Below are 13,290 nucleotides of genomic sequence, written 5' to 3'. Positions count from 1 at the left end.
CGCGCCCTGGGAGTGGGGCCGCTCCTTGCTGGAAGAAATCCCGAAAGGCTCCCTGGAGGAGGTGGCTTCAAGCAGAGGGTTCAGAGTCCACCTCTCTTGCCCTAAGGCCGCTTGGGGGCTCCCTGAGCAGCACAGGGCTGAAGGGAAGCCCCCTGTCCCAAAGCCAATACCAGCCCAAGCTTCCTCCCTGGGTGCCCTGAGGCCAAGCCCCTCCCCTCTCCAGGCACCTGCCAGAGGCACCTTCCGCCCTGACCCTCCTCAGGCTCAGCCACCAGTACCCAAATCTTGCCACTGGGCCCAGCAGGGAGGGGACTGGGAGCCGCCGCCTTGGGGCCTCCCAGACCCGGCCCGGGAATGCCCCCTCTGCACCCTCAGCTCCTCCGGGAGCCAGAGCTGGCAGCTGCCCCTGGCCAGACGCTGGGTCCTCCCCCAGCCCCCAGGCCAGCCCGAGTTCTCTGCACTTTTCAGATGGGGAAACTGAGGTCGAGAGGTCCCAAGGTCCCAAGGTCATGGAAGAACCAAGTTTCCGGCCCTCGTTCCCAGCAGCCAGCGCCCCACGGAGGCCTCGGGAAGGGCAGACGGGCTGGAGTCCTGGCTCCGGGCCCTGCTGGGAGGCCCTGCGGGGGGGCCCTGGGTGGGCAGCCCACACGCTCCGACTCTCGGCTCTGCGGGTGCCGGGCACGGGGGCAGCAGCGACCTGCTTCATATCGGGGGTTCCCCGCTCCCCAGGAGCAGCTACCTTACAGCCTGCAAGGGCCGGATGCTCGGAGGACCCTAGCTGCAGGCCACCCCCCCCCCCGTCTGCACCCCTGCCCTGCACGGGTCTTCCTCCCGGAGCACCCCCACACCCTCAGTCTCTCCATCCGACCCCCCCTCCGCAGCCCCGCCTGGTGCCCCCACGACCCGGGCCCGGAGGGCGGCCACTGCTCTCCCCGGCTCACAGGCTCGCAGCTTCTCTCCCCCTTCTCTCCTTCCCTGCTCTTCCCCAGCCCCCCTCCTTCTGTGACCCCCCTCCCCCCCCATCCTGGGTTTACAACGATGACAGATTTTTTTCTTTCCCTTTTGTCTTTGTTCCTCCCCTGCAGGGAAGCACATGCCCCTCTCTCCGGACAGACAGACGGACCGAAGAAACAGAGGACAGTGGCCCGCGCCCACGCCCACCCGCAGGCCGCGCACTTGCACACAATCCTCCTCTTGTCAGGCCTCCCAGAACTGCTCTGGTATTTGGGGGGGGAATTGGAAATGTCTAGAATGGAATTCTAGAGGCTGAACAGGGCCGAGCGGCTGGCGGAGCAAGAGGGAGCGAGAGGCGAGAAGAGGACCAGAGGGAGGCAGAGGGACTCAGCGGGGGACACGCTGCACAAGGGGACCCAGCACGTGCCCTGCCTGCTGTGGGCTTGGAGATGCAGCTTCTGCCGGGCGCCGGGGATCCAAGGGGATAGGTCCCCCCCGCACCCCAGCCAGGGACCAGCAACAGAACTGCCGAGGGCGGCGGTGACTAGCCCAGCCCTGCCGTCCCCGGCGGCCCCTGCAGCGGGCATCTTTGAGGCTGAAGGCAGACAAGGGATGTGGCTTGTCTTCATGGCTGGGGGCCCACCCCCAAACGCACCCTGTCCAGAGGCAGGACCCCCGATTGGACGGCTGACCCCCAGCTCATGTCCCGATCCTTCCTGAGCACGGAGACCACCCAACGTCCCCTCCACAGCCCAGCCCACCCCTCTGCACCTGTACGTCGGGGTGCAGACAGGAGGAGGGTATTCTCATCGTTTAGGTTCTTTCTCCGGGGGAGGGGGCATGAGTGAGCCTGAGTGGACGGGGGATAAAGAGGCACCTGGGGGGGGGGCGTGGTGGTAAAAGGTGTACAAGTGTGTGGGGTGGTGTCTGCGCACGTGCAACGTGTCTGCGTCCGTCTCTACAGGTGAGTGTGACATAAGGCCTGTGTTTGAGTGTGTCCGGTATCAGCCGTTACGTGTCAAGAGTGAGGTGTGGTGTCTGCGTGCACGTGTGTGCACGCGCAGAACAGGGCCGCCCAGCTAGTCCAGGAGAGCCACGTGACTGCGGCCTTACCACCTTGCCCGGCAGGGGTGACCGTGGAGGCCAGGCTTCTGCTGCCCCTGGAGAGAAGGGGGGAGCTCTGGTGGGCACCCCCCCATTCACGGACCCTCAGCGGCCGTCCAGAGTCTGCTCAGGGTTGGAGAGAGCTGCTTGTCCTCCTCCCACCGAGCCACTGTCTGAACACCTGGAGGGCACGGCTGGGCCTCCACCGCCTCTGGAGCCCGCAGGTGCGGCCAAGGCCGGGCATGGGGCAGGAGCTCAGCAAACGTTTATCGACTGAGTGAAGGATGGTGTCTGTGTGACTCGCCTGCCAGCTCCAAGGTCTACGGGAATTCAGACCCCGCAGGCCAAGTGAGCTGCCTCGGCCCCGAGTCAGAAGGGCTACGGTCAGCCCTCAGCCAGGCCCGGAGGCCGTGCCCACCAGCCTCCTGCCGGTCACCTGCCCCGTCACCACTGGACACGGGGACTGCTTTACCGAAGGTCGATCTCAAGCTAAATGACCTTGTCATTCTGTGGGCTGAGGCACAAGGAAAGGCCCATCCATCTTCCCCGGAGGCCTCATCCACTTTCCGGCGGGGCCGTCTCTTTTCCAAACATCTTCATCCTCCAAGGGCTCATTCTGAGTCCTCCAGCCTCCTCTCCTTCCCTTGGGATCACAGACCAGGGGTCAGTTCTAGCTTCGAGGCTGACATGCAGGCCCTGCCCAGGTCTGGTGGCCGACTGAGCCCGTCTGTCCCGGACCGAGCCCTGACTCTAGCCGCACCCCGAGCCCTGGGCCTGCTCACACACCGAGCCTCGGCCTTGATTTGGAGACAGGCCATTCATCCTTTCCCTGGCTCTGGGCCTCGGTTTCCTCATTTTTCCAATGGAGAGCCTTGGAATAGGATCAGCACTAAGTCCCAAAAGCCCCATTCAGAGGTTGGCCTGTAGCTTCCCTGACCCGGTAACACCGGAGAGCAGCAGCCGCTGCCACCTGCCGGCCCCCACCCCCACCCGGTACTTTCAGCCAAGCATCCCTAATTTTTGCAGCCGCCTTGATAAATGGCATTGTCGGCAAAATGACATCTTTCTAATCTGCTGCAAGACAGATGGGTCCCCAGGCTCACTCGCTCTCTCCGGAGCCTGCCCAGAGCAGCCTTGCCGAGGATCAGGATGGGGGACGACAGGACACACGCCATACCCCAGGCCTGGGGCCTATCGCGGGGTGCAGGGGGAGAGGATTTCTGCACCCAGACTCAGGTAGGGACCCCGTGGGCTTTCCTACAAGCCCCCTTTAAAGGTACTCAGGGTTGTGACTGTGGTTTTAATATTCCAAAGATAGCCTCTGATCCCTTCCATCCTTCCATCCACAGTTGGTTCTTCAGTTTTCGTTTTTTGATGAAAACCTGAATCTTGCTCAAGTGGACCCCAGCCTCCCCAGCGGGCACCTGCCTGCCCCAAGCCTCGGAGCTGCAAGGGGTGGGGCGGGGCGGGTGGGCCAGGCCTGGACCCATGGGTGAGGCAACACCGCCCCCTCCTGGCTGCCGCGGCCCCTTCTCTCCTGCAACGGGCGCCGCAGGGCGAGGCTGCGTCTGGCGAGCTTGGGGGTGGGGGTCGGGGGCGTGCAGACCCCTCTCCCAGCGGTAGGCTCGGCCTCTTGGCCTCCTCCCGGGCGGAGCGCAGCCCCCGCTCTGCTCATCCTGCCCAGGCCTCTCTCACTGCCCAAAGCATCCTGTCCAACCGCATCGGGCTGGGGCGAAGCCAGAGCGCCCTCCAGCTGCCCAGGACCTGTCCCCTGTCCCCTGGGGGCCAGCCTCCCCAGGCCCCACCCCGCACACTGCGGTCCCCCCTGCATGTCCTTGCTCCCATCTCTGCGGACCAAGAATAGCCTCCCTCCCACACTGTCTCCACGTGTCCTCCTGTGTCCCTCTGCCTGGAAAATCTCCCTCCACCCCCAACCCCAACCAGGCGACACCTCCCTCCTCTGCCTTGCTCCGGTCCCTCCCGGGCCGGGACCACTGTCAGGGATCAGAGTCACCCCGCTGTGGAGCGGCACCTTCCAGACCGATGCTCCCGCTCATTGTCCGAAGGGCGGGGACGGGAGCTGCGCAGGGCCACAGAGCAGAGCAGCAGCAGAGTTCGGGCCAGCACACAGCCGTCCGGGTCCCTCCCGGGGCTCCTCGGAGGACATGTGGCCGCCTTCCCTGGTGAGCCAGAACAGACCTGCCCCCGCACAGGGACCCCTGCAATGCCTCCCAGCACCCCGGCCCCTCACCACCCAGGGCAGGCCCCAAAGGAAGCAGCCGTGCTTGCAAAATGAAAAATTAAATAAGTGAAAACATTTATCTGATGCCTTCTGTGCGCTAGACACACCGGCTCTGCTACGGGAGACCTCAGCGAGCTGCTCAGTTCAATATAGAAAAATACCTTCTGCGGGGAGGGGCGGGTGCAGGCAGCGGGAGGGCCCTAGTCCTGAATGTCGATGACCAGCGGGCACAGGTGGGGCGAGTGCTTGATGCCCATGGAGAAAGCGGGGGCGCAGGGCTTGTGCACCGTCACCTGCTGGGCGTTGTGGGAGCCAGGGCCGGGCCGAGGCGTGCGGTCCATGGGGTAGGCAAATCGCTTGGCCATGCTGTACGTGGGGCTGCGGTTCTGGTAGACGGAGGGCTCGGGCCGGGAGTGCGCGGCTGGCCCAGGGCCCCCTGCCACGTTCTCCTTGTAGAACCAGCTCTTGTGCTCCGAGGAAAGACTATAGCAAGGAGCAGCTCGGCTGACAGGGTTGCTGGGCCCCAACAAGAGGGGCAGCTGGTACTGGTTGGGGGCTGGATTGGGGTCCAGCACTCTGTACGGGCACCGGTGGCCGAAGGCATACTGGGGAGCCCTGCGTTCCCCAGGCGGGTGGATCTTCTCCAAGTAGTAATGGCAGGAGGCTGGGTTGGGGCTCAGGCCTGCAAGTGGATGAATGGAGGGGGAGGGTTTCAGGTGGGAGCCAGGCTGTCTCCTGGTGTCCGGCTGATGGTGGAGAGGCGAGGGTCTTGGGTAGCCTGACGTGACTCTCCTATAGCCCCTTCATCGTCAGGCAGGGACACCACCGCCCCTGCATAGGGCTGTGGGCAGGGGAAGGGACCTCGGCCACCCTGACGTGAGGACTGACGCTGTTTTCATAATATGAAATCACAAGTGTCATCAGAACGTCACCCTTGGGATGTCCGCATCCTGTTAGCATCCCCGTGACGGCCCCCGGAAAGCACCCCGAAATCACTAGTCTGTGAGCTCGTTAGCATGACGATATCCCTGATGCAACAGGAGCCCCGTGACAGTTTTATCATAACATCTACCCAGTGACATATACGTGTAACGTCGGCTTCAAGACGTAAGCACTGTGATGACACAGATATGATGACATCAGTGTCTTGATGAAACATTGCAGGGAAATGCCAAGGTCCAAAGACACACCTGGCAAAGGGAAGTCAAAACCCTTTGTCCCTGCTCAGGTGCTAAGGGCGGCCCCCATTCCCCATCCTCCCAACCCCCACGTCCCCCTCCTATCCGGTCTCACGCAGGTTAGAGATGCGCTCCTCCATGGGGACTTGCGGGCAGCTGGACATTCCAAACCGAGTTATTTTGGGATCCAAGAAACAGCAAGGCCCCGAGCTGCAAATGTCCATGATCCCTGCAGGGCAGCCAGAGAGGCGCGGTCAGCCCCAGAGGCCACCCTCGGGTGAGCCGCGACTGCCTCCCTGTGAGATCCCCTGGCCCAGTAGAGAAGTGAGGGCTCCCTTCTGATTCCCTGGACTCCTGGGTGTTTCCCAACCTTGATTTCTTCATCTGCAAAATGGGGCTTTTAACGAGTGGCCTACCAGCCTCAAGAGCTTGCTCAGAGAAATAGGTCGGAGAACAGCTGCTCGGCAGCGTGGTCAGCCCCCATCAGGGACTGGTACCAAGGGGTCATAACTGGCACAGGGGCTATTGTTAGTACTAAGAAGGGGCCCAGCCCAGGACAGGGGCTTCCCTGCTGGGGAGGCCACGGCATGCCAGGGAGGGACCCAGCTGGCCTCTAGATCTCAGCGCCCCGGGTACACCCCTAGACACCCCCGCACGTGCTCTCCTCGCACTGGCCTTGGCCGGCAGCCAGAGCTCTTCTGTGGCTTCCTGCTCTTGCCCTTCCAGGTGGTTCTAAGCCACCGGGGAGCCTGGGGAGCCACCATTCCCACCAGTTCCCCCACTCCCCAGCTATTTCTGTCCGGCTTCTGTGGCAAGTGAACCCACAGCAGCCAGAGCTAAAGGGCCCCGGCCCGAGATAAGACAGAGAGAAGACTCTGGCGTCGGACAGTGCCCGTGCCCCCTCGAAGCTCCCTCCGGGGCCCAGCTGGGAGCTACCCGCAGAGTGGCCTATGGAGGGACGCGCCACCTGAGCAGCCCTGCTGGCTTCCTTCTGGCCCCAGTGGGCCTCCTGGGTGTCCTCTTCAGGGTGACCTCGGTTCCCAGGGTCCCCTGGCTATGGACAGTGGCTCCCTGCCCCTCACTGCTGCCCCAAACATCCAACGATAATAACCCTAAGCCTGAAGGGCTGACGGGCTGACGGGCTGATGGGCTGACGGGCACGGGCATGGCGAGCACGTACGCTTCTCCGAGTGCCTGGCGTGCAGAGTACAGGCCGGCTCCTGGAACATGGAGATGTCATGGTCTAAGTAGCCCGTGCAGGACGGCCGGAGGTACTTGGCAGGGCCCGGACCTGCGAGGATGGACAGGGCAGCCCTCAGCCTCGACCCACTGGGGAGAGGCAGGGGACGCCCCAAAGGCAGTGTGCCATGAGGACACCGGGGTCCTTGCTCTGCCGACGTCACACTGCCACAAACCCCACCATCGAGCTTCCTTTAGGGAAAGACAGTGCTCCCAGATAAAATGCAGTGTACCTTAGGCGGGCAACGTGTGATACAAAAGATAAGAGTTACGATTAACCGAGAACTTACTCTGCACCAAGCACCGCAGCCAAGTGTTTTACACCGATTATTTCAGCTAAGCCTCCTAACAGCTCCGTAACGCTGATACTATTGTGTTTCCCATCTTACAGATGAGAAAATTGAGACTTAGAAATAGTTCACCCAAAGTCACGCAAGCCTGGTAATGTGAAAACCCTGAGACAATCAGCCAACAGAACCCCAAATATACAATCACGTACTAAACCACCTCCCACGTAGGCCAACAATCAGTCATTAACAATGTAGTGAGAATTAGTTTGCTTTCAGTTGAGAGTAAGATTTGAGAGACGTGAGGCCGGCCAGCTGCAAGTGAGCTAAATGTTCCTTTGACTCCCTTTTTCCCAGAACTGGCCTCACTTCATACGCCACGCTCCCTCCCACCCCTAGCCCCCTGACAATTCCCCGCAGCCAATACTGCCTTTCGGGTTAAGCTTGAAAGTATGGATGTCTGTGGGCGTGGAGGAGAGCCCTGAGGAGCTCTGCGGCTGGGTTACCTTCGGGGGCCTGCAGAGGGGAGAGGCCAAGCTCAGGGCGGGGGCCTGCTCTCACCTCTGATCATTGCCATGATCACCGGGCTCTGCTTTATCTCCTGCCACGAGGGCACCTGAACTTCCTCCTCCGGGTGCTGCCCATAGAACACCGAGTTCCTGGCCCCCTTGGGCAGTTTCATGGCTGCGGCCCAGGAGGGGTCCAAGTGGTCAGCGAGAAGCTAGGCCTATATGAAGCATGTCCCAGATGCCCCCCACCAGGCCCTGTGTCCACTCTCTCCCCCACTCAGGAGGCTGCATGGGGGTTGGGAAGGAAGTGGAGCCTCTGGCTTGAGCAGCTGAGGCCGTCTGGGGTGCAGCCAGCCACAGGACCCAGCAGGCTAGAGCTAGGATGACATCATCGCAGAACTTGGACTGTGAAACCCGGAGTGTTTATTTCCCCCAGTTACCGTGGCAGCTCAGCTATAGAACCCTGAAAACTAGGCCCCACGGCTCCCTACTCCCAACCAGGCTACACAGCCTGAGGGTGCCCAGAACCCTGAGTCAGGGAAGGAAAAGGGAGGGGGGGTGTGACAGAGCCAGCTCTCCACTCCCGGTGGGTGCTCTGAAGTGGGAGGAAGGAATGCAAAGTGTGCGTGGGTCCTGGGGGAAAGGTTTCTGCAGCCCGGATGGTCCCCTGGGGCGGCCCTCTATCCCCTGCCCCTCCCACCTATCCCCCCATACCCCCCCCAGCTCTGGACACGCCCTCCCTTCCGGCTATTTTTCCTTGGAAAAGGATCAAGCCAATTATTTCACACTAAGGTGTGACTGTCTGATAGCTTCCCAGACTCCCACCCCAGGGCATGGTGTCATTAGAGATCCAGTCCGGCTCAAGGAAGGCTTGCCCGCTGCTGGCACTTCAGGCAGGGAATGGGAAGCAAATGAGGAGGAGGGAGGAGTGGCACGAGGCCTGGAGAAGCCACTCCCTGTGCCTGTGGCCCAGAGCACCTGGGGTAGGGCAGCGTGAGAGGGAACGTTGAGGGGTAGAGAGGATCCCCAGCTGCCAAATGATTGCCAGATGAGCCCTCGGGCTGAGGAAATGCTGGGGGCGCCTTTGGCCCTAAAAGCCCAGGAGGTCTGGGGGCCCCAGGGCCTGCCTGCACCCCCAGTGCATGGCCTGGCCTGGGGATTTGACCTGCACCCGCCAGGAGGGGTTTCCGTCTTGGGAACGGATGACTGCTGACTGCAGAGGGGTGCCTGTCACAGCCCCAGCACACGAATAAAGAAACTGAGGCCCCGGACGGGGCAAGGGCTTAGCCAAGGTCTCCCGTTATGTGAGTAGCAGGGACAGAACCGGGACACAAACCCAGGGCTCTCTGGCTTGCTCGCAGCCTCCGATCTAACGGAAACCAGGCCCCACTCGGAGCTCGGGGCGGCCGGCAGGCGCAGCGAGGACGGAGCAGACAGGCCAGACGTGCTGGGCCCCCCAGAAGCCTTGTGGGACTGAAGGGCCCGGAACAGAGGGAAGCCGCCCCCCCCCCACCCCGCGGCCGGCCACAGACCCGCCCTGTGCCCTTCCCATCACCCAGGGGGCAGCTAAGCCTCTGATTTCTGGACCGAGGGGGCCGAGAGGGCCCGGCAAGGCAGGGACTGGCCTCGGGCCACGGGCAGTGCCTCCTCCTCACCCCCATCCTCGTCAGCTTTTCCTGGAGGAGGCTGCGGGCCTCCGGGCTCAAGCCATGAGGGTCCCCTCAAGGCTGACTGGGGCCCCATGTGGGCTGAGGCCCCCACCTCCTGATCCGGGGCCCCAGGCGGGCTAGAGTCTCCCAGGTTTTCAGAGCCAGGGGCCCTCCTACAACACCCCGCCCTGCTCCTGCCTGCCAGCCCCTCGCATGGCTCTCCTGGGTAGGGGAGCCGCCCCGACTCCCGCTCCAGAGGCCCCTTCCTTCCAGTTTAGCAGAGACCCCCCCGGCCCCCCCGAGATGGCCCTCGGTGCTCTGCAGAGCTGCTCCATCCGCCACTCAGAGTCCCAGGTGAGTGCACCCCTGGCCTCTTTGCTCCCCACCCAGGCAGGGTCCCCTCCTCGTCAGATACCACTCCCTGAGGGCTTCGGCACCCAGGGTGTCCCCCTCCAGCCATCGTCTCCTCAGGGGGCCCACTGTCCCGACTCATAAACCTGGAGGCCCTGAGCTCTCCTCCGGCCCGCAGCCTGTCACCCTAACACCCTAGCCGGACAACCCGCACCGAGGCCCATCCCTACCCAAGTTCTTTGTCGTCACCACTAGGTCCCCTCCTGCCCCCACTGCCCTCCTTGGCCAGTGGCACTGCTAGGAACCACCACCTCCTGCAGCCCGCCCCCACCACCAGGTCCCCGGCCCGGGAAGAGCGGCTGGTCAGGACCAGGGCCTCCAAACCCCGGCCTTGCCGCCAGGCCACCAGCGCCCATCTCTGCAGAGGTCACTTGGGTCGAGCCCAGCCTTCCCTCAGCCCCGTGTGCCCCCCCTTCTCAGCACAGGGAAGGGCCGCACCAGACCCCAACCCAAACCCTCCAACCATGCCTTGGACACCCGCATTCCCTCCTGGGGTTCAGGAGGACTCGCCCAGAGGGCCTGCCATCCCTCTGCCTAAGCAGAGCCCGTCCCCTGGTCCCCTCCGTCATGCTCTGGAGCGGGGCTAGAAGCCATCTCCCCAGCCCGCGCTCACACCGTCTCTCCACGGCCCATGTCCCTCTTTCCTGTCCAGACCTCCCTGGGAAGCGTTTTCCTGGTTGTCCCTCTCCTGGGCCTCCTTTCACACCTCAGCGCCTGCAGGGCTCTTGTGCCCCACCTGGACCCCGAGCTGCCCAGGGAGCTCCCCCACCAGAGGACCCTGCTCCCTCCCTCCCTGGGCGCCTCTTCCCCTCCGCAAGCTCGCCTCCTGGCTCCTGCTCCTCGGCCTGACCTTCCATCGTTGGCCTATGCCCACTAATAGCAAAGGGGGAAACGGTGACTTTCAGGGAGGAGCGAGGCCGGAAGCAGCCCCTCGACCAAATGACCAAGTGAGTGATGGGAGTTAACATCGAAGGGGGGGGGCAGGAAAATGCGCTGGTCCTCTGGGAGGATGCACTGAGCGGGGGCGCAGCATCCCTTCGGGGCTGCAGATGCAGGACCTGAGCCCAATTTTTTTTTTAACATTTTTTTTAATTTTTATTTATTTATGATAGGCACACAGTGAGAGAGAGAGAGAGGCAGAGACATAGGCAGAGGGAGAAGCAGGCTCCATGCACCGGGAGCCTGACGTGGGATTCGATCCCGGGTCTCCAGGATCGCGCCCTGGGCCAAAGGCAGGCGCTAAACCACTGCGCCACCCAGGGATCCCTGAGCCCAATTGTGAAGAGACCACATAAGCTCAAGTCAAGATGCATTTTACAAAAAAAACTGGTCTGTACCTGCCGAAAATGGCAATGTCGCGAAAGACCAAGAAACACCGAAGGAAAGCACTTTCCCCGACTGGTAGAAAGCCAAGAGGGAAGACAATGAAAAGCGATACGGCGGCCAGGATGCTCTCTGATTATCAAGGATATTATTGGGGAAATCGGCAAAACAGGATGCAGGTCTGCGGCTGGTTACAAATACGGCACCAAGGCTAATCTCCTGACGGCGGTCGCTGCTCTTCTGGTTATGGGAGAGGAGGCCCTTGCTCCCCTGTTCCGAGGAAAAAGCCACCGGAGTGTGGACGGAGGAAGGAGCGTCGTGTCCGCAGCTCACCCTGGAACAGCTCGGGAGAGGTGATGTATATACATAGAAAAGAATTTAGTATCTGGCGAAATATTAACGTTGGGGAAATGTAGGTGAAGAGAGTGGGAAATATTTGTGACGGTCTGCCTGCTTTTCTGTACGTCTGAAATACGTCAAAAAGCTGAAAGAAAGAGTGTTAGTGTCTCAGAGTTCAGTCCTGGGCCTTCCTGTCATTTTATTTATTTTTTTAAACATTTTATTAATTTATTCATGAGAGACAGAGAGAGAGAGAGAGAGGCAGAGACACAGGCTGAGGGAGAAGCAGGCTCCATGCAGGGAGCCCGACGCGGGACTCGATCCCAGGACCCCGGGGTCATGACCTGGGCCAAAGGCAGGTGCTCAACCGCTGAGCCACCCGGGATCCCCTTCTGTCATTGTAACCCGCCCTCCTGCCACCAGGGCGGTTGGTCTGCGGGTTCTTTCAGTCCGGGTGAGTCTACTCCAGCGATGCCCAGACAGATGCGCCCCTGGCCCAGGCCTGCGCGGGGGCTCTCAGCCCACCTATCCCATGTCCTACACGGGGCCACTGGCTCTCTCACAAGCACCTTAAATCAACACACCCAAAGCTTTTCTCCCGAGACGTCACCTGCCCCCCATCTACCTCAATGAATGACGCCACCAGCCGTCCACAAGCCCCAGCTGGAAACCTGAAAACTCGTCCCTGACATCTCCCTCGTCCTTACTCTGCATATCCAGTCACCCCATCACTCTGGGGAGCCTGGGAGCTCCCAAGGCTGGGCCCTGCCTCTTGGTCTTGTGTCCCCAGGGCCCTGCAGAGCACCTGACATATATGGTGAGTACTTAAGAAGTATTTGTTGCGGGCCGCCTGGGTGGCTCAGCCAGTTAAGTGTCTGACTCTTGATTTCAGTTTGGGTCATGATCTCAAGGTCCTGGAACCAAGCCCCGCATCGGGCTCCAGGCTCAGTGGGCCGTCTGCTTGTCCCTTTTCCCTCTGCCCCTCTACCTCCTTGCTCTCTCTCTCTCTCTCTCAAATAAATAAATCTTTAGAAAAAAAGAAAGAATGCTTGTTGAATGAATGAATGAATGAGTCCATCCATTGACTGATGAAGGGAAGGTCCCTCTTCGTCAGAGTCGAGTCCTCCTCCTGGAGCCCCGGTCCCCCACACAGCTGCGCCCCCTGGACTACCACTTACACGTTTACAGATTCGCATCAGTTATCTGCTGCTGCATAACGAGTTATCCCCAAAATGTAGGAGTTTAAGGTGGCCCTAAACATTTACTATTGCACGTGGTTTGGGTGGGTCGGGAGTTCAGAAGCGGCTCAGCTGGATGGTTCTGGCTCCGGGTCCCTAAGAGACAGCAGTGGAGGTGTCAGGGCTGCGACCATCTGGAGGGTGATGGCTGCTGGCAGACCCACGTCCGAGATGCGCGGTGAGCTGGGGCTGGCTGCGGGCGGAGGGCCTCGGCCTTCCCATCCAGGGCTCCCCGGGCCCCTCTGGTCTCGGTGGCCGGCTCCCCAAGCAGGGAGAGGCTGCTATGTCTTCCACAACCCCGCCTGGCTGCTCAGCCCTGTCCAGCGTGGAGGTGGGTGCACGAGGGCTGAACCCCAGAAGGCGGGGGCCGTGGAGGCACATGGTGGGGGCTGGCCACCCCAGGGCTCTCGCTATCCAAGGACGACAAGCCAGGGCGTGCAGGTGACTCAGTCGGTTAAGCATCTGCCTTCGGCTCAGGTCATGACCCCAGGGTCTCGGGATGGAGCCCCGCATCAGGCTCCCTGCGTCTCCCCTCACCAGCTGCTCCCCTGCTGTGCACTCACTCTCTCAGCCAAATAAATCTTAAAAAAGAAAAAAAAAAAAGGACAACAAGCCAGTAGGGGCTGAAGGGCACGCCTGAGCGCCTACGGAAGGCGCACGCCGCCTTGGGGTGTCAGCCCCGCCTGTCCTTCAGGGCCCCGGCAGTTGTGCGGAGGGCAGGCCCCGTCAGCCACCGCTGGCCTCGGCCTCACGACCGCCAGGCCCTGCCCTCGGCCGTCTATAAAGCTGCGGCACCTCTGTGGGAAGCCGTCGCCCA

General features: G+C 61.7%; 1 protein-coding gene and 1 long non-coding RNA gene across 2 annotated transcripts; one reads left to right on the top strand and one right to left on the bottom strand.

The window, feature by feature from the left end:
- Window positions 1–4,351: 4,351 nt before the first annotated feature.
- On the bottom strand, window positions 4,352–7,919 carry CIMAP1C (ciliary microtubule associated protein 1C). Its single transcript, XM_077881975.1, has 4 exons — window positions 7,566–7,919; window positions 6,659–6,769; window positions 5,594–5,707; window positions 4,352–4,982 (listed from the first exon to the last, which is right to left on the bottom strand). The coding sequence occupies exons 1-4, from the start codon at window positions 7,684–7,686 to the stop codon at window positions 4,501–4,503; spliced, it is 828 nt and encodes a 275-aa protein (XP_077738101.1). The 5' UTR covers window positions 7,687–7,919; the 3' UTR covers window positions 4,352–4,500.
- A 41-nt stretch (window positions 7,920–7,960) lies between these two features.
- LOC144303580 (uncharacterized) lies at window positions 7,961–12,631 on the top strand. Its single transcript, XR_013370606.1, has 4 exons — window positions 7,961–8,099; window positions 8,875–9,516; window positions 10,226–10,520; window positions 10,686–12,631. It is a non-coding gene; the product is annotated as an uncharacterized LOC144303580 (long non-coding RNA).
- The last annotated feature ends 659 nt before the right edge of the window (window positions 12,632–13,290 follow it).

This window comes from Canis aureus, chromosome 32 (genome assembly GCF_053574225.1).
Source record: "Canis aureus isolate CA01 chromosome 32, VMU_Caureus_v.1.0, whole genome shotgun sequence".
Lineage (NCBI taxonomy): Eukaryota > Metazoa > Chordata > Mammalia > Carnivora > Canidae > Canis > Canis aureus.
The sequence above is the reverse complement of the archived record's forward strand: the minus strand, read 5'-3'. Positions and strand labels throughout refer to the sequence as shown.